The sequence below is a fragment of the Parasteatoda tepidariorum genome, chromosome X2 (assembly GCF_043381705.1).
Source record: "Parasteatoda tepidariorum isolate YZ-2023 chromosome X2, CAS_Ptep_4.0, whole genome shotgun sequence".
Classification (NCBI taxonomy): domain Eukaryota; kingdom Metazoa; phylum Arthropoda; class Arachnida; order Araneae; family Theridiidae; genus Parasteatoda; species Parasteatoda tepidariorum.
Window position 1 is genome coordinate 3,685,267 of NC_092215.1, and position 23,599 is coordinate 3,708,865.

The window sequence follows — 23,599 nt, forward strand, 5'->3', positions numbered from 1 at the left end:
CACTTGTGATAATTACAGCATAATAGTGACAATTGGTTTAAAAGTTCATATGTGCTTTATAACTATTCATGTCAGATATTGCTTAGATCAGGATCAGAGTTGGGTTNAACCATGGTTTAAACTGTCAAAAACTGTCACATGTCAAAAACCTGCCAACCCTGATCAGGATGTGGTATTTTTCCTCTTTTTTTAATATAAGTCTTAATACACATGACAAGCACAAATCAACAGTTTAATAAACATATTAATTGGTATAGAACCCAAAAAAGTTATAAGTTGTATAAACAGCAACCTCTAGTTATTATTGCAAGATTATATCAAGGGAGCATTCTCCCATGTGAAAGATGGCCACAACAATCTGTAATTTTTGAATCTCTGCACGCCATAATATACTAAATTTCTGTGAAAAAAAAATTAGTTCCTAAAATCGCTGATAAGGAAATTTATGCGACTGTGCAATGCAAAAAGTGCTAAAAACACATACATAATAACAGAAAACATAATAACACATACAAATAAGAAAGGCTAATAGTTAAATTAACCCGTTAGCTTCGACAATGTTGAAAAAAATTTAACTGAAACACAACATACGTGTCTCATGGTCGCTAAGTGTTAAAATAATAATTTAAAGATCATTTAGCAAACATTTTATGTGAATACGATAAGTGCACAAGGATAGATTTCAGACACAATGCCTATGTACTCAAATTATTTGTAACATTTATTTCACATGTTTTTTACTCTTTTGATTGCTTTGACTAGTTTAAATTTGATGTTAGAGCATAACTCCTAAACGTAAGTGGTTTCCAACAATATAGTTCTAACATTATATATGATTGAATAATAAATTTTTGATAATGCTAATCAGAATTTTAATTTTAGATAACACATAACTAGTGGTATAAAAGGTCAAAAATTAAATAAGTAGTTATCAAACATGCTATAAGATGAAGGTAAGAAAAATAATTTATCCTGTTCTATGATCAAAAGTTAAAATTGGTATCTCACAATTTATTCAAATCAGATCTCAATATTAAAAAAAGGATTAATTTAAGAGAATGAAATAAAAGAAGAAAAGTAACTGAAAAGAAATGCAATTAATAAAAAAATCAAAAGACCTTGCAAAACCTGATGAAATCTGTTTTAACTCATCAAAAAAGTCTACAATGATTTCATTCATGGGAAATTTGTAGGTAAGTAATATGGTATGATCATCAATATTTTGTGCACTTTTTTGCTCTCCTCTTCTATTCTGAATTAAAAGAAAAAAAAGTTAGTTTAAGTCAGAAAATAAGTAAATTAGAAAAAACAATAATTTATTTGAATGCTACAGTAAGCAATGGTTTCATATATTATCAAACAAAATGAGTATCAAGTTTAGTGCTTCTTTTAGTAATACCTAACTCTTTTATTTTAATCTAATCTAATTAACTCTTATAAATGCTTTCAAATATTCTTTTTATTTACTCATTTTTTGGCATCCTAGCAAGCAATTAAATACCTATGACACACCAAGTCAAGAAAATCATTAAAGGAGAAAGTAACCTTAAAAATTCTTCGAATTTCCAGTCAGAAGATGAAGCTTCATCTCAATCTATGCTTCTATAATATTGTTATGGTCAAGGTATAAAGGGTCACAATGAAGCAAAAAAGAGAGTCTGGAATTAAAGAAAGAGCTTCAAAACAGAGTTTTAAATCCATTTCAAAAATATATCTTTAGCTAAAGTAATTTAGTGTATGATCACTTAACTAAAGTAATTTTGTGTTAGTAAAATCAGCACATGTGTGTGATGATCTCTAGAGCATATTCTAAATACTTAACAAAATTCCTTGAATTTCATTGCTGATAATCCTCAAAAAGCTAGAAACAGTCACTTTTATGTTTCATTGTTGGAATCTGGCAGCGAAGATTGAAATGAATTCTTCTTGAAATAAATTTGCTACAAAACTTCATTAAATATTGAATAATTTCTCACATACTTTAGAAATATTCTTTTAGTAAAAAATCTTTTTCACCCACATGGTGTTTTCCACAATTTTATTTTGTAATTCTATGGAAAGATAATCAGTTTCTAGATACACTAACACTCCTTTAATTCATTTCATTGAATATGCAGGATAATCAAAAAATGGTTATAGTATTTCTCAAAAAGTGTGACATTTTTAATATTATTTAGTTTTAAAAATTGAAACATCAAAAGAAGATGAAGACAAAAAAAAGATAAACTTTGCATTTTAGTGTCATGCTGTACATGCTAGAAATATATTGCAAAATTTTATCAAAACAAGAGCATTTGAAAGACAAAACAATTTAAAGAAAGAGAATCTTCAGTGAATGAATCACACTCTGGTAGAGAAATGACTTTTACTACATCACATTTACATGTTAATCCAAAACAGATAAATTGAACTTAACTGTTCTGGGATTAATGATTGTTATCACAATCAACCACAAGAAATTGATTGGAATAGGCATAACATAAGCATAAAATATAGAAGTAAATTTTGTTAGCAACTAATGATATACAATAATTATATCGCTGGAAGTAAGCTTGGTTTTTAATGTCGGAGACTCTTAAATAGAATAGTACTACTTCGTAAATAAAATGTATATAGTTGTAATTTATTCTATATCTTATTATTTAATTGTTGCAACATTTAAACAGTGTGACAAACTATGGTCAAATTCGGGTCACTAGTTGTCATGCTGTCTAAGTGTCACAACAATTAAATAATAAAATAACAAAATAAATTATTTCATTTACAAAGTAGTAATATGAAATTTAAGAGACAGAGACCTTAAAAACCAAGCTTTCTTTAAATGATATAATTATTGTGTATCATTAATTGCTAGTGAAATTTACTTCTACATTTCATGCTTTCATCTAAAAATAAGCATCTCAAAATAAGTGTTGTCTCACACATATATCCTGTAAATGTAAAAATCTGTGCCGAATTTAAAAACAAAATGAGTTCAACAGTACTTCAACTTATTCATCAATAATCATTTTTTATAACTACCTCTTTTAGAACTGCCTTATTTTTTTTAGAAATTGTGTTCATTAAAGGAAGGTGTAAGAACAGTTTTCATCTTTTCCTACCATTCAAATATTTGTAAGAAACGGAGAATATGAAATTCTGAAATTCTAAAAAAAGAATTCGTAGTGTTTATGCTTTTAGAGTTGCATGCAAGAAATGGTTTTCTATTGTTATTTGCTGGCAACATTCTTCAATAATCTCAGACATGCATAATATCAGTTTTTTCATGCAATTAAAGTCAGACAAAAACTTTTACAATCATCTGATGAACTGGTTTCTGTCCTTTAGAATTCAGCAATTTTAGAAAATCCTTTGAGGTTTGTAGCATAGTGCTTTTCCAATTGTTTCATAAACTTTCACAGTGCTCTCTTATAGCATAATAATCATTCAAAAACATATGAGACATTTTTTTGTCACATGTTTTTTTTTTGTTATAATATTTAATTACAAGTATTTAATTAATTTGTTACAATTTTTTTGTCCCCAAATGTTTTTATTTTCTATAATTTTTCCTCATAAAAACATTTTGAAAGCATATTATGAAAGCTTATTTTGGTAATTACAGAGAGAGGATACATTAGAGGAGAAATACATTGCAATCGAAGATTTACTTGACAAAGCTGCAACAGTTACTGTTAATAACCTGATACCAGTTATTTTATGAAGTGGAAGTTTTCATTGACACAGTTGCATCCATGTACAAAAATTGAAGTTATGTTATTGAGTTATATTAAAAATAAAATTTGAATTTTTCATACCAAGCACATTTTTAAAACAGCACTATAATAGTCTGAAGGAGTAATTATTGTTCCCAGTACCATTGGCTCAAAATATTCTTCAATTATTTCAGGAGGTGGAAACTATAAAAATAATAAAAAATAAACATTTTCAAAATGTGAATGAATTTAAAATTACTAAACTAATAATAAAATAGCATATATAACCTCATTTGGATTTGATACAATAATTTCTTCCCCACAATAGGTTTTAATATTATTTTGTCCCTTTATTTTGACTAAAAGAAAAATTACATTTTATTAAGTTGTAAAATAATGCACACATTGAATGACATAAAAAAAAATATCTAGAAGAATTCTGGTGTAAATAAAATTTTAGATCCCTAACTTAAACTCAGATAATTACTCACATCCTGTTTTAAAACTTTATAAAAAACTTTACTCTTTTTTTCAGAGAAACTTTTTTACAATATTTAATTAGATCCTTAACTTTATGGCTTTAATGTGCTTAAGATCAATATCTGAATAAAATAATTTTTAAAATTAGATAAAAATTATGTTGCAAAACTTATTTTAATACTAATCAAATTAATTTTAATTACTATTAATAATAATTACTTTTAATTACTATTAATAATTACTTTTAATACCAATGAAATGAAATAATTTTAATACTAACAAAAAATTTTAACACTAATGAACAGAAAGAACAAAATGATTTTGATTTCAGTTCATGGCAGAAAATCTCACAGTGAAAATTGTATGGAAAGTGGGACTAGTTGTGCTATCTCTTAGGAATATTCAGAAATACAAAAATAATCACGGGATTTAAAAAGTCATGTACAAAGCGAGGAATTTAATTTCAATAATGCAAATTTTTTCTTCGCCGCATTGCATGCGACGCTGACCACACGGGCACAGAAACGCAGAGCACATGAGATGCGACTCCCACAAGAAGAGATTAAAGCTAAAGCAAACACTTCAGGCATACAAACATTTTGGTAAATTTTTAATAATTGGTACACTTAAATAAATTTTGAAATAATGGTTAAAATTGCCCCATTCATTAACATTTTCTATATCTGGTATAAAATATTTTGAGAATGAAGTAGAACATTTGTGTAGAACACACACACACATATATATATATAGTTCAAATGATTATATAAAGTTCAAATATAATCAAGTGATAAATTCAAAATGAAGATAAAACAAAGGAAAATTATAGACATATGAAAAAAAGGGGGAGGGAAATAATAATGAAAAAAAAACAAATAAAAAAATTTAAAAAAAGATTAAATTTTTTTTAAAAAAACGGAAAATAAAGGATATAATCTTTTCATCTGTTCACACGATATATTAATCAGTTGTTTGTTATTATTATTTCTTCATTATTATTTCCCCCCCTTTTTTCATATGTCTATAATTTTAATTTGTTTTATCTTCATTTTGAACTTATCTAATGAGTTCTGTTTACTTGCAGCTTATGCGCAATAAATTGAAACTTACTGTTTTTCTTAACTTTCTTTTTACTTGCAGCTTATGGGCAATAAATTGAAACTTATTGTTTTTCTTAACTTTCTTCGTGTTTTCTTGTATTTATTTATTTTGTTGTATATATATATATATATATATATATATTAAAATTTGTGAGAAAAGTAGAAAATTTTTCATATCTCCATTACAATACAAATATAGCAAACACATTGAAAAACTATGGGACCATTTATAAATTAGTCACATTAAAAATAAATTTAAATATAGCACATGACAGGATATTTTTTAAGTAAATATAGTACTAAATATAGTAACAAGAAGCATAAATGAGCTTTCATAAGGAATAATATAAATATATAAAAGGAGCTTGCAATAATAAATTGTTCAAACTCTCTAGGCAATAAATTACAAATTTTAGTTTAGTTGAGAAATAAATTCTTGGCAACAATGATGTGCATAATAAGTATATTATGAAATAACCAATAGAAACAAACTGTAATTTTGCACATTTTAGGAACAATTAGATTTTAATGTAATAACTGAACAAACTATAAACAAAATAGTTTACGTTTATAGGGAATTCCAGGCGCAGTAACAATGACTTCAGTATTGAATTCTTGTTGCAGCCTCTGACAAAATACTTCCATATGTAAAAGGCCAAGAAAGCCTAATCTCCAACCTTTACCTAAAGCAGCACTAAGAATAGAAGAATAGAAAATAAAAATTTTAATAGACAGTACTCACATTGATATATATCATGTATATATATATATATACATGATATATATCAATGTGAGTACTGTCTATTAAAATTTTTATTTTCTATTCTTCTATTCTTAGTGCTGCTTTAGGTAAAGGTTGGAGATTAGGCTTTCTTGGCCTTTTACATATGGAAGTATTTTGTCAGAGGCTGCAACAAGAATTCAATACTGAAGTCATTGTTACTGCGCCTGGAATTCCCTATAAACGTAAACTATTTTGTTTATAGTCTGTTCAGTTATTACATTAAAATCTAATTGTTCCTAAAATGTGCAAAATTACAGTTTGTTTCTATTGGTTATTTCATAATATACTTATTATGCACATCATTGTTGCTAAGAATTTATTTCTCAACTAAACTAAAATTTGTAATTTATTGCCTAGAGAGTTTGAACAATTTATTATTGCAAGCTCCTTTTATATATTTATATTATTCCTTATGAAAGCTCATTTATGCTTCTTGTTACTATATTTAGTACTATATTTACTTAAAAAATATCCTGTCATGTGCTATATTTAAATTTATTTTTAATGTGACTGATTTATAAATGGTCCCATAGTTTTTCAATGTGTTTGCTATATTTGTATTGTAATGGTGATATGAAAANTAAAAAAAATTGACATATGAAAATAATAATCCGCCATTTTTAACTAGAATGATTCAAGCAAGAAAGGGAAATTCCCGTCATTCATTAAGGTGGGTAGATGGAGGAGAAAAATTCATTTCCTCCTTATTTGTGAAAGAAAATAAGTGTAAAGAGGAGATCATTTAAGTTGAGGGTGGGGAAGTAACAAATTATTGTTTTCACTCCTATTATTGGCTATCAATCAAGCATAAAGGCGGGACACGCGGATCGGGTTCTCTTTATTTTTTCTTTTATGACTGAAAGAATCTGCTAAAGAAAGAATGTTACCCCCTTCCCCCCCCCCGCCTCCTAAATATTACATGGTATGGGGAAGAATGAATGTTTTGTTTCTCAAGGACGTGTATCCTTTTAGACCTATTCAAATTTTCCATTCTGACTCCCCCCACCCACCTTAACGCTTGCCCCGTTTACCCTTTTCCACAGTATTTCTTCTTTCAATAAAAAGATTCCAGGAAATGCCTCTTTCACTAGCCACCTGCATGGGAAAGGAAGGGGGAGGGGACTCAGTTGCGGTCTTTTGAAAACAAATCTCCCTCTTTTTCCTACATTCCAAGGGAGGAGTGTCACTAACAGTCACTCAATGGTGTTAGTAGATCTTCACTTCCCCTTTCTGGTGATTTATGGGTTCGATGCATGAATCAGAGGTTCAGTGCAAGCTAGAAAAAAGAAAATGTGTCAAAAGATCTTTTTTTTTTTAAGGAAAGGGGAAGATGGGGAGATGTTTGTTTATTTTGATTGTTAAAAAGTGTCCGGGAAATCGACCCTTCCGGGAAAGGGACGTCCGGATATGGGACGTTACACTGTATACATAAATGCACACACATACACCAGATATGTCTGTGGATTAATGCAAAATCTATAAATGTCACTTTTTGTAAAAGGTTATCATCTACGTTAAAAATTATCCTATCAATGCAAACAACTAAAAACAAACTTTCAAGAAATTAATAGAAGTTGCTTTCCCTCACCTAGTATCACGCCATAAACGAATAAGTACTCATTACAATAATTTTTTAACGATAATAAATTTTATTTAATGCATTTTAAAACTTCAATATTATTTGATCTTGCAAAGTAGATATATTGATGTTAAATATGCACCTGCTATCTAAAGAAACTGTAACACTTGAATCATTTAAAGTCAATTTTTGAATAGATTTTCCTAAATCCTGCAATTCAGATTGATCAGATGGAAATATTCCAGCGAAAACCTAAAAGAGAAAGTGTAATGCTAATTAAACAAACAATCAAACATTTTAAAAGGTAGTAACGAGTTATTTCTGCAAAGTACAAAAAAGCTTCTTTATGTTATGCAATAAAAAAAAGATGTCACAGAATCTATTAATTGAATTCCTTTGTAAAATAACTCAAACTTCAGTTAAGCAATAAAAAAGTAGACAGTGAGTCAAATATTTATTTATGTCCCAATTCAGAAACAATACATTTTGACTAGTTGTCTATAAAATGCATTCAAAATATAGATATTTATGTAAATATCATTTGCTTAATTCTTAATTATTCTTTAGAAGAGTTTCTGAAATAATTTAGGACTATTTATCAACATTCCATCATACTAAGCTTAAATGCAGAAATCATATTAACTTACTCAAATGTTGAGATGTTAGACAACCCTGCAAAAAATGGTCACCACAAATCAATACAAAATTGTACTGATATCAATATAAAACTTTTAATAATGACATCACCATTGACATGAATAAAATCATTAATTCACCATGACAACAACATATGTCAATACTACTTTAATGATACCACCATTAATGTCAACAATTCTAGCACAATAGTAATATCACAACTGATGTCAAAACATGTAAGCACCACAGTATTGGGATCAACATTTTATTAATTAGATGTATAACAGGGATGTCAGCATTTAGTAAGGTTTTTCCTTAATTGCCAAGAAAGGTTTCTGTAGTATTTGGTAGAGTTTTCGTTTTATTCATGTAAAAGGTATAATAGGCACAAAGGCAAAAATAATATTAAAATGAAATATTTGATTGATATTCTAGAATTTTTAGAAAAAAGGATTTAAAACTTTAATATGATTAAATGAATGTATATTAGAAAAACGACATAATCAATAAATAAAAAAGTATTGATCCTAAAAAAATCAATTACAGTGTAAAGTCGCGTATCCGGAATCGGTGGGACTTCCAGAAGTCCGTATAATAGATTTTTCCGTATAATAGACCCCCAAGGTAAACAAAGCTTAAAATGATTTAATAAACGATCTGAATCTAAGAAGCAAAAAATAAATAAACATTATTTTTAAGGGGAATAATGTTTTAGCATTAGAATATCTAATCAATCAAATATAAAATATTAGAAAAAAAATATTATTGCTGAAAATATGGAAAACGAAAAAAATTTAACAGTTATGAAAATATTAATCCGCCATTTTGAACTAGAACGATTCAAGCAGGAAGAGGAAATTCATGTCATTCTGGAACAAAGCTTAAAATGATCTAAATCTCAGAAGCAAAAAATAAATAAACATTATTTTTAAGGGGAATAATGTTTTAGTAATAGAATATCTAATCAATAAAATATTAAATATTGGGAAAAAATATTATTGCTTAAAATATAGAAAACGAAAAGAAATTGACAAATGAAAATAATAATCCGCCATTTTTAACCAGAATGATTCAAGCAAGAAAGGGAAATTCCTGTCATTCATTAAGGTGGGTAGGTGGAGGAGAAGAATTCATTTCCTCCTTATTTGTGAAAGAAAATAAGGGTAAAGAGGAGATCATTTAAGTTGAGGGTGGGGAAGTAACAAATTATTGTTTTCTCTCCAATCATTGGCTATCAATCAAGCATAAAGGCGGGGCACGCTGATTGGGTTCTCTTTATTTTTTCTTCTATGACTGAAAGAATCTGCTAAAGAAAGAACGTTACCCCCTTTTCCCCCGCCTCCTAAATATTACATGGTATGGGGAAGAACGAATGTTTCGTTTCTCAAGGATGTGTATCCTTTTAGACCTATTCAAATTTTCCATTTCGACTCCCTCTCCACCTTAACGCTTGCCCCGTTTACCCTTTTCCACAGTATTTCTTCTTTCAATAAAAAGGTTCCAGGAAATGTCTCTTTTACTAGCCACCTGCATGGGAAAGGAGGGGGAGGAGATTCAGTTGTGGTCTTTTGAAAACAAATCTCCTTTTTAATACATTCCAAGCGAGGAGCGTCACTAACGGTCACTCAATTGCTTTGGTAGATCTGCACTTCCCCTTTCTGGTGATTTATGGGTTCGATGCATAAAACAGAGGTTCAGTGCAAGCTAGAAAAAGAAAAAATGTGTCAAAAGACCTTTTTTTTTTTTTAGGAAAGGAGAAGATGGAGAGATGTTTGTTTATTTTGATTGTTTAAAAGTGTCCGGGAAATCGACCCTTCCGGGAAAGGGACGTCCGGGAAAGGGACGTCCGGATACGGGACGTTACACTGTATATGATAATTATCACACAATAGATTTTCAGTTAAAGCATCATAAAAATGAAACTAAGTGAAAATATATATTTCAAAAGAATGACTTTCATGCATGAGAAATAATATATATTAACCCTTCTGGTGGCGCTAACGTGAAATAGTTTTACTCTTAAAAGGGCAGACAATTTACCAGAGAGGTACCTCAAACGGCGAGGGTCAGACAAAGGGAATGTCTCCCCCCTTCTTTTTCCGTTTGTTGTTAAGAGAATTATTCATGCTCTATGTGGTCAGTCAGGGTATTGACAGTTTGATTGATGAAACTCAATTTGTAGTTCACTCTTCAACTATCTTTTTTGAATACCTGTGTAAAGCAATGTTTGTTTCCATAAGGTTTTTAACTTTTTATAATTTATATTTAAATGATAGCTGTTTGGTTCTCACCTTCCTCGTTTATAAAGTTTATTAGAGCAATATTATTCAAGTTTTTCTAAAAAAAAAACTCGCAATAAGTAAAATAGAAATTTTATATTTGAAAACAATAGTCTTCATTTTTTATTACTGAATTTTCATTTATTTAGTGATTACTATCACTACACATAGCGTAGATACTAATTGCTATAAAAATCCTTTAATTTTCTACAGTTCAAAATTTTGTACTGTGACAATCTTTTTTCTTTTATTTAATCTAAACCATTATAATTATCTTCCTTTTAAGTTATATCTCTGATTTGGATAGTACGTCAATTAGAATAAAATTTTATCAACAATATTCAAAATGTAGCTAAGGGTAATTTTAACTAGTATTAGTTAATTCCTTTTTTTCTCCCATTCTTTATAAAATTGAAGCTTAACTCTTTGTGTACCAAATAAATTTCCTTGTTGCTCGTAAATAGTACTTCCATGCAGAAACCGAAAATATTGCTGAATCCGAAAATATGAAAGATGACATGGCTTGATAACCTTTGTTAAAATATTTTTTAAAACCTGATTATTGAAGTCTGAACAAAACTTTTGAAATTTTTCGCCTGAGAAAATTTGGTTCTTCCATTAAGGATTCGTAAACTGGTGTAGTGTCGATCACAGTTACAGCCTTTTTTTAGAAAGAAAAAGAAAGTTCATTTGCTTTTTTTCCCATTTCTCTCTGAATTGAAGAATTATTGAAGAATTATTCTTCTGAAGAATTATTGAAGAATTTTTGTGTTGATTTTTTAATATAATTTTTAATTTTCACAAATTATGTCTAAATTTTCACAAAAATGTTTCACACACGTCTCAGAAAAACCTAGACAATTTTGCTTTGACAAATCATTAATTTTGACAAATCATCGGAAGCAATTTTGACAAATCATCAGAATAGATATTTAGCCAATTTTTTTCTTTTAAATTTCTCTTGCCTGCATTGCAACTTTTATTTTTTCAATTACAAATGCAATTAGCTCACATTCACAAGTAAAGAAAATGGACATGAAGCTGTTTGGGTTCTGCAAGAACATCAAGGCTCTTGCCTAAAGATTTGTGGTGATAAAATTTCAAGAACCTTTTTTAGCTTAAAAATTTTCCTGATAAGTTGTACAAATTTTATAGCCTTTGTTTTTTCCCAAACCAATAAAAAAATTTCCAAACAAACAATCAAAGCAGGATAAAATTATAAATGCTGAAAACAGAAATTTTCGTGATAGTGATCAAAGAAAATCACACTTTTTTGTGATTTTAATTGATTTTTTAACGAAATTTAAAATGTTTGAAGCATTTAATATAAGGTACTCTATAAATTCTAACAAACAATTATCTTCCTTAGAATGCAGTGACATAAAAATAATGATATTTCTGGCTTTCCTCTTATGTAATGCCTTATACCTTACTTATGCAAGGTTCGTGATTATTTTGATTTATATCAGATTTTTTTGATTTAAATCAGATTTTTTTTTATTCAAATACACTGTAAGAACTTTAATTTATGATTAAAAAAACTTCAGAAATGTTTAATCAAAATTAAATTAACATTAAAACTATATTATAACAATATTTTAGAAGCTCTAACTTACTAAAATAATTTTTCGTTATACAATAATACAGAGCTTTGAATGCATGTCAACCATTTTGGAACAAATGCATGACTGAAATTGAAAGACTAGATGAAATAGAGAATTTAAAGAATACTTCAGGGGTCTGTTTAGGTTGTTTTTCTGAAAGGTACCTATTTTGTGAAAATGTAGACATAATTTGTGAAAATTAAAAATTATATTAAAAAATCAACACGAAAATATGGTAGAAATATGGATTTATCGTTTCTTACAAGACACAAAAATAAAATGTTAGAAGAAGTATTTTGTGAAATTATTCTACAGTTTTTCCTAAAGTTGAATTTGTGAAGGTACCGCTAAACGGCAGTAAATTTGGTTTGGACAGGCCTCTGTACTTTAACTGTTAAAACAAAGTTTCAATTAGCAAACCATAATTCTAATTTAAAATCGTGATTTCTTTTTTTCCCCTTGATTTTTAAAATGACAAAATAAATAAATATTTAATCTACATATATTTATAGTATTAAAATACTCATTTAAAATAGATAAGTTAAACTAAGAAATTTTTTTAAAAAATCTATGTACTCATTGGAGTTTTTTTTACAAAATTTCTTCATAGAAAATCTGATAAAGTCAAAGATACTGTAAACATATTATAAGAAAGAAAAAAAAATTAATAACCCTACTGCTTCAAATAGACTTGAAAAGGAAGAATGCAACGATATCAGGAAAAAATATCTGAATTCATCAGCATTTTTTCTTTATATTTTTAGCATATTAGGGTAATTTCTTTTTAATATAACCTCAAGCTTCAGAAATATATATTTTCGACCAATAAAATATAATGTAGATTTTAATTCTCTACTTTTTCAATTAAAAGGTAGAATTTTAATTAATATTATTTGCACTTTTTTTTTTTTTAAAAATTCATGTTTCTTAATTACTTTCTACAGCTATGCAAGTCTATATTAAGACAGCATTAAATGTTTACTTTAATCTGTACTTTCAATCTCAAGAATCAAAAGATTTTTAAAAATGTAATTTCAAATGTGTTGGAATTTGACACACACCAAGAAAGTAATTTCTTTAACTAAAATTAATTAATGCAGCAATTTATTTAAATTAAATTTTAATACTAAGAAAAGAAAATAATAAAAGTATCAAAAATTTAAAACACTGTTTTTTAACTTTTAAAATCAATATATATAGATAAAAAAAATTAGTTGATTTAAATCAATGATTTTTTTTAAAAAATCATTTGAATTAAATCAAGCTGATTTAAATCAACAAATCCTGCATACATGTAAGATATTTTTTTAGATAGACTTTAACATTTTTGAACATCAACACACAAATAATAATTTAAATGATTAACATAGAATTGTATTTAATAAAGATTGGTGGGTATTTTAAACCTTAAAGTATCATGACCTTGATCATCATCTTTAAAATTTGTCAAAAATTTCCCTTCCCAACATATTTTTTCCATAGTCATAACATAGTGACATCAAGGAAGAAATTTTTAAGATGCAACCTAAAATTTGTAGGAGATCAACAATTAGTGAAAAAAGTCAATTAAAGAGTTATGACATTACATTTCTAAATGTGTTTAATGCAGTCAAAATTATAGATGATTAAAATCAGGAGACTAAAACAGAACATGAGTGCATAGTTTTTATTTTATTGTAATTTCATTTTGAAGGCAGTAAATATTTTTATCTATAAAATCAAGAGATCTAATGTTAAACATTCAAAGGAGTTTCAATATATCTGTTGTTATTACAACAAATTCTAGATGAATTTTGATAGAGCCAGAAATTGTATTAAAAATTCTTTTTTTTTAAGTGTGTAAACTTAAATAAATTTTATGTTTCCGATACCTTAAAAAATTTGAAGAAGGCATATCTAATGAAATTTTCAGGAGGGGAAAAAACAGTCAACAGCTACATCGCAAAGAAGATATTGACATTAAACCACCTTATAAAAAAAACTCCCAAATAATCTTACTTTTTCATTAACTTCCTTACTATTTATTTGCATACAATTTTATTTTATTTATATTGTTTACCTAAAGTAATATCGTTACAAAATATTTTGCGCACATTTGCACAATAGCAATAGGTTTGTTTATTGGTCTCATTATACTTCTTTACTGTTTACTTGCATAAAATTTCATAAAACTTAAGATAGGTTTTTATTATTCAAAATGGAGCTTTTACACAAAAAATATATATATAGTGAAATTGTTTCTCTACAATAATTTACCAAATAGGATTTTCAATTATTTTTGCATTTACGAGGATCACTCTGAAATTTTTGAGATACAACTAGGTTTTTAAAGTTACACTTACAAAATTTTAGGTGTGTTCAAAGTAGTCTCCTCCAGCATCAATGCACTTTTGTAGTAGAATTTTAAACAGATTAAATGCCACAAGCCATTCATTTCTTGGAAAAGATGAAAAAAATGCATTTATAGCCACATCAATCTCTTCTTCTGAATGAAAATGACGTCCACGTAAGTTCTTTTTTAGATTAAAGAATGACCAAAAGTCACACATGGCTAGATCAGGTGAATACGGCGGATGTTCTATCACTTTAATTTGTTTTTGTTTAAGAAACTCAACTGTTAATCCAGCTGTATGTGAAGATGCATTGTCACGGTGAAGCATTAGTCCCCTAACATTCACTTCTTGTAGAATTTCTGGAAAACATTTAGTGCTATCCCAGTTTGCTGTCACTGTCTTCTGTCCTACCAACTTGATGGCTTTGACCAATCCCGTGCATCTGAAGAAAGCGGCATACATCACTTTTTTCAGTGCGTGTTGTCTTTTTACCATTATCGAAGTGGGATCATCTTCAAAGACCCATACTCTGCTTTCTTGATGCGTTGGAACGTCAAAGAACGGTATGAAAGTTTCATCACCAGTTACAATTTTAGAAATGATGCGATGGCCACCATCATTTACCAATTTAGGAATTTCTTTACTGAGTCTGACAAGCCCCTCTTTTTGGTGCTCAGTTAGATTATGGGGAACCCAATGGCGAACTACTTTTTTCATATGTAATTCTTCATGAATAATTTTGTGTAAGGCTGCGGATCCAATGTTAAGTTTCTTCTGTATAATTTGATAGGTACAGCGATTATCATCCTTTAACAGTTTTCGTAAGGCAGACACATTATCCGGGATTACTGCTGACGGTGACCTTCCTGTGCGTTCTTCATCCTGAAGAAAATTGTGACCTCTGCTAAATTCTTTAAAGCATCTGAATACGGTAGCACGAGCTGGAGATTCATCACCAAACGCTAATTGTAACCGCTAAACGCATTCTTCTTGATTTAATCCTGCCTTAAAATCGTAGAAAATCATAGTGCAAAAATGTTCTTGCGTCAACTCTATTTTCTCTTCTGTTAAAAATTTATTTTACGTTAAACAAGTTGAAGTAAGTCAATAAAAAATAGTCTGCTGTGTTAAAATACTTTGTATTTTAAAATTAAACCATTATTTTTAATTCGTAAATTCTCGTCTGCGTGTATCTCAAAAATTTCAGAGTAACCCTCATATATTCATAAATTTGAATTATAAACCACAAAATTACCAAAAGATGTAAAAGTCAAATGTTAAGATTGTAAAGAATTAACTCATCCATTCATTGCTAGTGTTGGAATAATGCAGTCAATGGTATGGATATCAATACGTCAAATTCCAATGTCATTTAAACGGATATCATAAAAATGCCAGGGGAAGTCCAGATGTCACATGAACGTACATATGCAAATTTTATAGTGATGTATGCGGGCTGAATTTCTATACTGCTGAATTGTTGACATTAAGATGACCATTTTTTGCATGGTATATTCAACAAAAATTTCCTTTTCAATACTTTTTGGTTGATTAACATAGAGGAAAATCAATTTGTTATAACAGAAAGCAACCAAATCTTGATTGACAATTAAAGGGCTAACGGATTTCATTTAGAAACATAACCAAGATAACCAAAATAATATTAAAGAAAAAACTTTAGTTTATCAGAAATTAATTTAAATGGAGATTATTGTATCAAAACTAATATGCAGTAGAACTAGCAAAATAATAAATAATTCGAACTGTTACAAAATTTTACAATAATAATTCTACCATAGGCTTAGAATCAGCAATAACAGGAAGTTTTTCAACATTAGTATCAGATTTAAACCAAGTGTCTCCGACTTTGGCATCATTAGGATTTTTTATATTAGCCCTAAAGTAGCCAGCTTGTCCTGCAAACCTATAAAAAAGGTTTTTAAAAATTACCTTTTGTTTTATTTATCACATGCACAGACAATGCAGTTTATAATCCAAATTAAAACTTTTTGCCACACTAACAAATTTTGTATTTATATTTTTTTCACAGGGAAAAAAACACAAAATTAATTTTCTTGTGAGTTAAAGACATCTCTACACAGTTCTTAATACTAAAACGATGCATTTGACACACACAAAAAAAAATTGCAATTGGAAAATTTAGAAATATGACTAAGTCAATTAAATTTCTAATAATAATCTGTGTATTGTTGAATCTTTGTAGTATAAAAAGGCAAATATAGGTTAGCATTATCTACAAGTTTTGCTTGAAGCTAAAAGAATTTGCAAAATAGAAAAGAAATTCAACATTATTGGTGTGGTTAAAAGTGAAAATTAATCCTCAATACATTGATTCAATTAAAAAGAGTTTCCATATCTTATTTTCAGCAGTAGAGTCAGATGAAGTTATTTAGTCATAAGAACAGTTTTTTTTTTTTTACTTTAGATTATAACTATAAAAAAGTTTTAAAAAATTTAAAATGTTTTGGTTATAATTTCACATTATAATAGTTTAGAAAACAATACACTCTACTTGAAAATTTTTTAAACATCTTTTTAGAATGTTTTTTATAATTTTTTTTTAACAATTGTGTACGATAAAGTTGTCATACTGGAAAAAATAGACATGCAAAGATTATACATAGACACGCATTTATATTAGTTGAGAATATTTGGAGCAGCTTTGTTTATGAGAAATTATAAACTTTAGCTGATAAATTATCAATTTTATAAGGTATGGGAAAATATAACTAATGTAGCATTGCAGCAACTCTCTTTCCTTTTTATGAGTATCAGTCATCTTATTTCTGCCCAAACTGTCTGACTGTTTGAGATAGTCTCTCTGTGAATAAAATAAGCAGTCTTGGTCTGCCAATTTTTGGAAAAGGAGAGGAAACCTGAGAACAGGGGCAGGAGAGAGGGCTAAGACATGGAGAGAGCTGAGTGGGATCTGAGGAAAAAGAATATGTTGTGATACAAATTCTGAAGCAAGATATATATCAACCCTGAAACTATTGCTGCTACAATTGATAGATCCAGATAATAACTACCTGATACCTACAAATGATTTCTCAGTTCTTTAAGATTTCAAGTCAAGCACATGTGCAAAATAAGTGACTTTAAATTCAATTGATTCTAGTAGTGCAATTCCTTTTCTAATCTTCCCTCTAAATCTGTGTCACATGTTGATTTAGTTTCGTGTAATTTGTAATTATTTTATTTTATTATGCCACATGGTCTAATTTATTTCAATGAGTAAATCTTGATAATTAAGTTAATCATCATTAAAATTGCTTAAGTAAATTTTCTACCTTGTGACCATTATTTCTAGACATATATTTTTTATCTTACTTTATTTGTATGTGTTGGTGATGATTTGGGATAGGCCATAGTTGTTAAATGCATTAGTACTAAATTTGTCAATTATCCCTTTATACTTTACCCAAATTGTCACATGTATTTTGGTGCCGTGATCAGGATAATAAGGTCTGGCAGTTATTTGTGATAAATATAATTCCCAAGTTTGTAGATTAATATTTAAATATTATAATTTTCTCATTCATTTGGCCATTCAGGAAGTATTAAGTTTATTATCAAATTTATGGACCATGTGGTAAATACTTGTTAAAGCTAATTCAGTGCACACATATACTTTAACTTAACTGTGTAATAAGGTTGTTCTATTATCTATTTTTAAGCCAGAAAAATAGCTGAAGGTTTAAAATCCCTACCTTAAATGACGAAAATTATAATGATTTCATTGAATCCTTGGAAACCACCACAAAAGTAGCTGAATGGTCAAAAGAACAACTAATGGTTATAACAAAATTAAAAATGGAAGGAGCTGTTAGGAAGCTTTATAATAACTCGTTAGAAGGGAAAGCTACAGATTACAAATCTCTGAAGAAAGGAATTAAAAGCTATTTTACACCTAATACATCTTTTGCTCAAAATTTTTCTGCATTCTCTACAGCTGAGCAGAATTTAAGTAAAACGGCTAGGGATTTTGCAATGCGGATTGAGGGATCAGCAAAATTGGCAAATTTGCCTATAGATTTTAAAGAAAAAGTAAAATTGTCACAATATATTAATGGCTTCAGCCAGCTCTGAAAGCACAAGTGATTCTTTTAAATCCCCTATCGTTTGATGAAGCTATTGAAATTTCAAGCAGAGTAGAACACTCATTACAAACTCTAAATTCAAGCGTAAATGCTCTTAACACCCCTCCAGTACATAAAACTAATGATATGCCAAATGACTATGTTAATGTTTTAACACTCATAACTAAGCAGAAATAGGATGACTGATACTCATAAAAAGGAAAGAGAGTTGTAGCAACACTACACTAATTAAGACAAGTTATCTTGCTTTCAAAGACAAAATCATCAATTTCTAAGTTAGTCATCAACACATCAGTTCTACAATAGTTGTCAATTTTAACTAACCATTTTAAGAAAGGCGAAATTATCTAAGTTTTCTTTTAATCGTGCTCTACAAGAGCGATAGCTTTGGAAATACAGTAGCAATAACATCATCACTATTAACAGATTTGTGTCAAGCCTTTTTTCAAAAAGGACACTTCTTTCTTTTAAAAAAAAGCGACAGACCAAATGCTATATTATTAGGGTTCATTTTATGAAAACAAGATAAATTTAGCAGGATGCTTTTGGGGTCAGGGCTTAATCCAGGTTTTCAATCCTAGTACCTATTTTTGTGAAAAAATTTTTTATTTTTGTGAAAATTAAGTATTGATAAAAAAAAAAATTTTGTAACAAAACTTGAATTGTTTTGCTCTTCAATCATTGGTTCCGTAGCATTTTTAATACACTGTGCCTCGTTATCAACTGTGACGGTTTTTTCAGACGGCGACTGTTGTGACGGTTTCTCCTCAGTTTTCTCAGACTGAAAAATTTTTTTAATCGATTTCGTTCCTATACTATCGATCGTGCATAAACGCTTCATATAATAATCACTATTCCGTGAGCCACCCGCTCCACTTAAATTTCTTCCTCGCTTCATCATAAAAACTTTTCATAAATCTTGTTAAAAAATACGAATAGAACACGTTTTACGCTAAATCATAACAAAAACACTTGTCTGGGAAAATGAGTTGAGTTGTTTACGTGCTGGCTCAATTTAGCCGGTTGCCTAGTATAAAAACTTCACCACTCACTCCGATTGAATGGCGTATTTAGGAGAAGTGACGTCAGCATATCAAGCCTGTTTTCGAGCTAGTGCGGTTGCGCGGAACGCCGTCCGATGGCGTACCATACGGCGTTCACTGTGAATCCACTTTTCCGTGAACCGCTCGGAAAACTATTCAGCACTTTAATTCCTTCTAACTTTCTTTTTTATTTTCGTGAAGATGCGTTTTTTTTTNCAAGTGCAAAAGTTCAACATGACTAAATGAGCTGTTTTTCTTCAGTTGCTGATTATTATGACAGTTGTTTAGGTACACAGAGGTTTTATTATGCTGTCCATAGCTAGAAAGTTTGTTGAAATATTTGGTGAGGTTAGGTTTTCTTTTAGTTTGGAGAGGTTGCAGATCAGCTTCATAATGAACAATATTTATAAAAAAATTTAAATGCATTTTTAAACTTTAATGCACTATTTGCCAAAATAAGTCCAGTATTTATGAAGCAGAAGTAAATATCGGCACTAATTTTCAGTAGTCATGATATAGCAAGCTCACATAATAACATATATTTTCATTTAGACTACAGAGGTCGTTATACAGAGTGTTAACTGTATTAACATAAAACTATAAAAACAAAATTACTAGACACTTACAAATCAGATACTGGAACTTCATTAGGATATAATATACCAATTTCTTTTACTTGAAAACTAGACTCACAAGAAAAGCATTTTATTTCATTGCCAACACTTAGAGAGCCATCAACAATTAGGAGGAGACAAATAACGCCATGATATCGAGAATACCAAGAATCATACAGCAACCCTCTAAATGGTTTATTTCTATCTCCGTTTGGTCTGTAATAAGAATTTAATACTTCATGATAAAAATATATTTGACATGTTTCAGAAAATTTAAAAACAAAAAAATTAAGAATTAAACTTAACAGCAACAAAAAGAAAATCATGAAAATTTCTCTTTTTCTTATTTTGATTATTTCTTTTCTTTTAATTTGAAATTTTGTTCACTCTTTTTTTCAAATAATAGCATTCAAAGAAATTTAGGTGAATATATGCTGTTCTACAATGTAAGAATGCCCCTCTGTACCATTTTTTGAATGAAAGGGCAAAAAGTATCCTGATGTCAATTGTATAGATTATAGGTGGCATAATAAGCAAAGGATTAGAGTTTGGATTAGAAATTATATATGTTAATTGAAAGAGATTATATATGTTGTTAGAAAGGATTAGAGATTATATATGTTAATTGAAGGAGTAATGTTTGTATTCGAATAATATCAAACAACTATTTAGTAATAGAAGTTGTTTGACTTAATTAGATTTAGTCAAACAACTTCTAGTATTTATGGGCTCATGGTAAGAGAAAAATCTTCCAACTTATTCTCCAACTGTCTGACAAGGTCAGATAAGATCAATTAGACCGTTAATCCTCAGAAAATTAAGAACCAGAAGAGGAGAAGCATATGAGTTTTCCCTGGAGAGACCCAAGCATTCCAAGATGTGTTCAGCGGTGGCCTGCTAAGCTTGACATTTAGAGCAGACTACAAAAAGCCTCCTACCATCAAAGAAAGAGTGTGTCCAATCTTGAAAATGCCGTTTGTGGAGCTCTGTCACAGTTTAGAACAAACAAAAAGAACAAACTCTTTTCGCAAATACCAGTGGTGATAGGGAAGGTTCTTCCATTCCTTTGAAATTTCAGATTTAACCTTAGATTGATACTCTAAATAGGTAAGGGCCGAAGAGGAAGTTATAGATTGACTACAACCATCCTTGGCTAAGCAATCTGCTTGCCAAGGATGGCAAGCAGATTGCTTAACCAAGGATGGTCCACAGAAAATGAACATCGTGGAGCTTTGAAAAAAGTTTAAAAAAGAAGGAAATGCTAGTTTTATCTCTAACTATAATCCAGTTGTTAATGTGTTAAAGGGAACTGCGACTATCGGAAAGAATCCAGAGGTCTCAGAAGTCTCGCTCGTTGAGAATAGCTTCGAGGCCTTATTTGATTGCAATAAGTTTGTTTTTAAATTAAGAAAAATCAGGGTTACGGAGACAGGTAGGCAATTTTTGTCCTGGTTTCTCAATGTAGATACCACTGCCAGTTTGCTCTTCCAACTTACTGCTATCTGTAAATATTTCTATGGCGTTATCAGGGATCTCATTAACAACTTTCAATGCCAGCTACTTAAGATGAGCAGGAATATCGACCCTCTTAGTGATCAGAGCAGAAAAACTGAAGTGGAAATGAACTCTGGGGAGTCCCTCTGAATTCAGATAAGATCTTCAGTGGGGTTCAACCCTCCCAAAAGGCAAGTGCAAAAGTTCAACATGACTAAATGAGCTGTTTTTCTTCAGTTGCTGATTATTATGACAGTTGTTTAGGTACACAGAGGTTTTATTATGCTGTCCATAGCTAGAAAGTTTGTTGAAATATTTGGTGAGGTTAGGTTTTCTTTTAGTTTGGAGAGGTTGCAGATCAGCTTCATAATGAACAATATTTATAAAAGAAACAACTGCATAAAAATAAAAATCGAGGTAAGTCATAAGAAACAAAAGTTCGAATTTCTTTGACAATACGCACTAAAAATGTGGTATTTGCTATAAAACTTATTTTCTGAAAGTTTCAGCCCATAAAAATGCTAATTATTTAGACTTTGCTCTTGAGCTACAAAATTTTAAAAAATCACGATTTTTCTAAACATTTTATTTGCGAAATGCCAGTTACATTAGCCATGAGGCGATTAAACTTCTTGCTTGCCAATAGCGTTGAAATATACAAGAAAAATCTGTCAGTGCTTCACACTCGTCCAAATGTTCTGCCATCATTGGCCGTCCACTATCACATAAAACGCACAAAGGTGCATCGGCTAGTCCAATGCGAACTAAATGATTCTGTAGACAGTCATGCCCCATTAATAGTCTAAAAGATGCAACCGCAACTGATCGTGGGTGGTCAGGAATAAAAGCTGAGTTTGTTAAAAGAACACTCCGAGGCTTGCCATCGCACGCCCGAGTGGCAAAATTTCTAAAAGTCTTTTGATATATGAGTGATGTCAGCAGTTTAATGGAATGGAGGCATGCTTTAATTTTGGGCTTTTGAAGAACCGCAGCTCCTCTTTTGGCAAGCATATCTGCCATCTCATTTCCATAAATACTGCAGTGTGAGGGTACCCATTGAAAAGATATCTTGTGGGAAAGTTCTTTTATGATTTCCTGGCACTGCTTGATTAACATGTTCTTACACTCTTGATAAAAGGAGATGGCCTGCATTGCAGAAGTTGAATCTGAAAGGATAACTGCTTTCTTGAAGGAGTTCTGTATCAATGATAGTTGTTGAAGAGTCACCTGGATGGCTTTCAGTTCTCCATCAAAATGTGTGAATTAAGCCCCTACGGGTAAGTAGAAACTGAAAAGTTTGCTAAAAACTCCAGCACCAGCCCCCTAACTGTCAGAGAACCATCCGTGTATGTATGTATGTATCTATTCCTTAGCAGGAAATCACTGCTCAATTGTTTCCAATGCAATAGCTTTTATTTGCTCTGGACTCATTTCTTTCTTATCAAAATTTTATATTCAGGTCCAACCGCACATCAAGGAAGTTATAGTCCAAAGGGTTTGTCAAAAACAGCAGTGCTGGTTTCAGTGCTCTTATGTCATTGTATTGTTCAAGGCGAGAGACACACTGCAGGAAACTATTTTGAGTCTTCAGATTTATTTTTTTTCTAAACAAAAATGGGATATTTTCCACTAGAAATTCTGAAAAAATAGTTGTAGAAACATAAATTTGAGCTTATTATGTAGATAATGCTTTCAGCTGAAAATTTCATAAATGAAATGTCTTAGTCCAATGAACATATCAAAGGATAATAGGTGTCTTTTCTAACCTTACCAAAAAAAATTGACATTTGAAGGAAAGGGAAAAACTGCATACTATCAGTAACTATTTAAAGTAAGA

At 29.7% G+C, this 23,599-nt stretch overlaps 1 protein-coding gene across 11 annotated transcripts in view; it reads right to left on the reverse strand.

The window, feature by feature from the left end:
• The window catches only part of LOC107457035 (Translation factor waclaw), a 60,346-nt gene that overhangs the window by 8,071 nt on the left and 28,676 nt on the right, over positions 1–23,599 (reverse strand). For all 11 annotated transcript variants that reach the window (XM_043039832.2, XM_043039829.2, XM_043039830.2 and 8 more), the window contains 7 exons: positions 20,281–20,484; positions 16,285–16,414; positions 7,781–7,890; positions 5,842–5,969; positions 3,984–4,054; positions 3,798–3,899; positions 1,119–1,252 (listed from right to left, as the gene is read on the reverse strand). In XM_043039832.2, the coding sequence (XP_042895766.1) occupies positions 1,119–1,252; positions 3,798–3,899; positions 3,984–4,054; positions 5,842–5,969; positions 7,781–7,890; positions 16,285–16,414; positions 20,281–20,484 (879 nt within the window). The remainder of the gene's footprint in view (positions 1–1,118; positions 1,253–3,797; positions 3,900–3,983; positions 4,055–5,841; positions 5,970–7,780; positions 7,891–16,284; positions 16,415–20,280; positions 20,485–23,599) is intronic.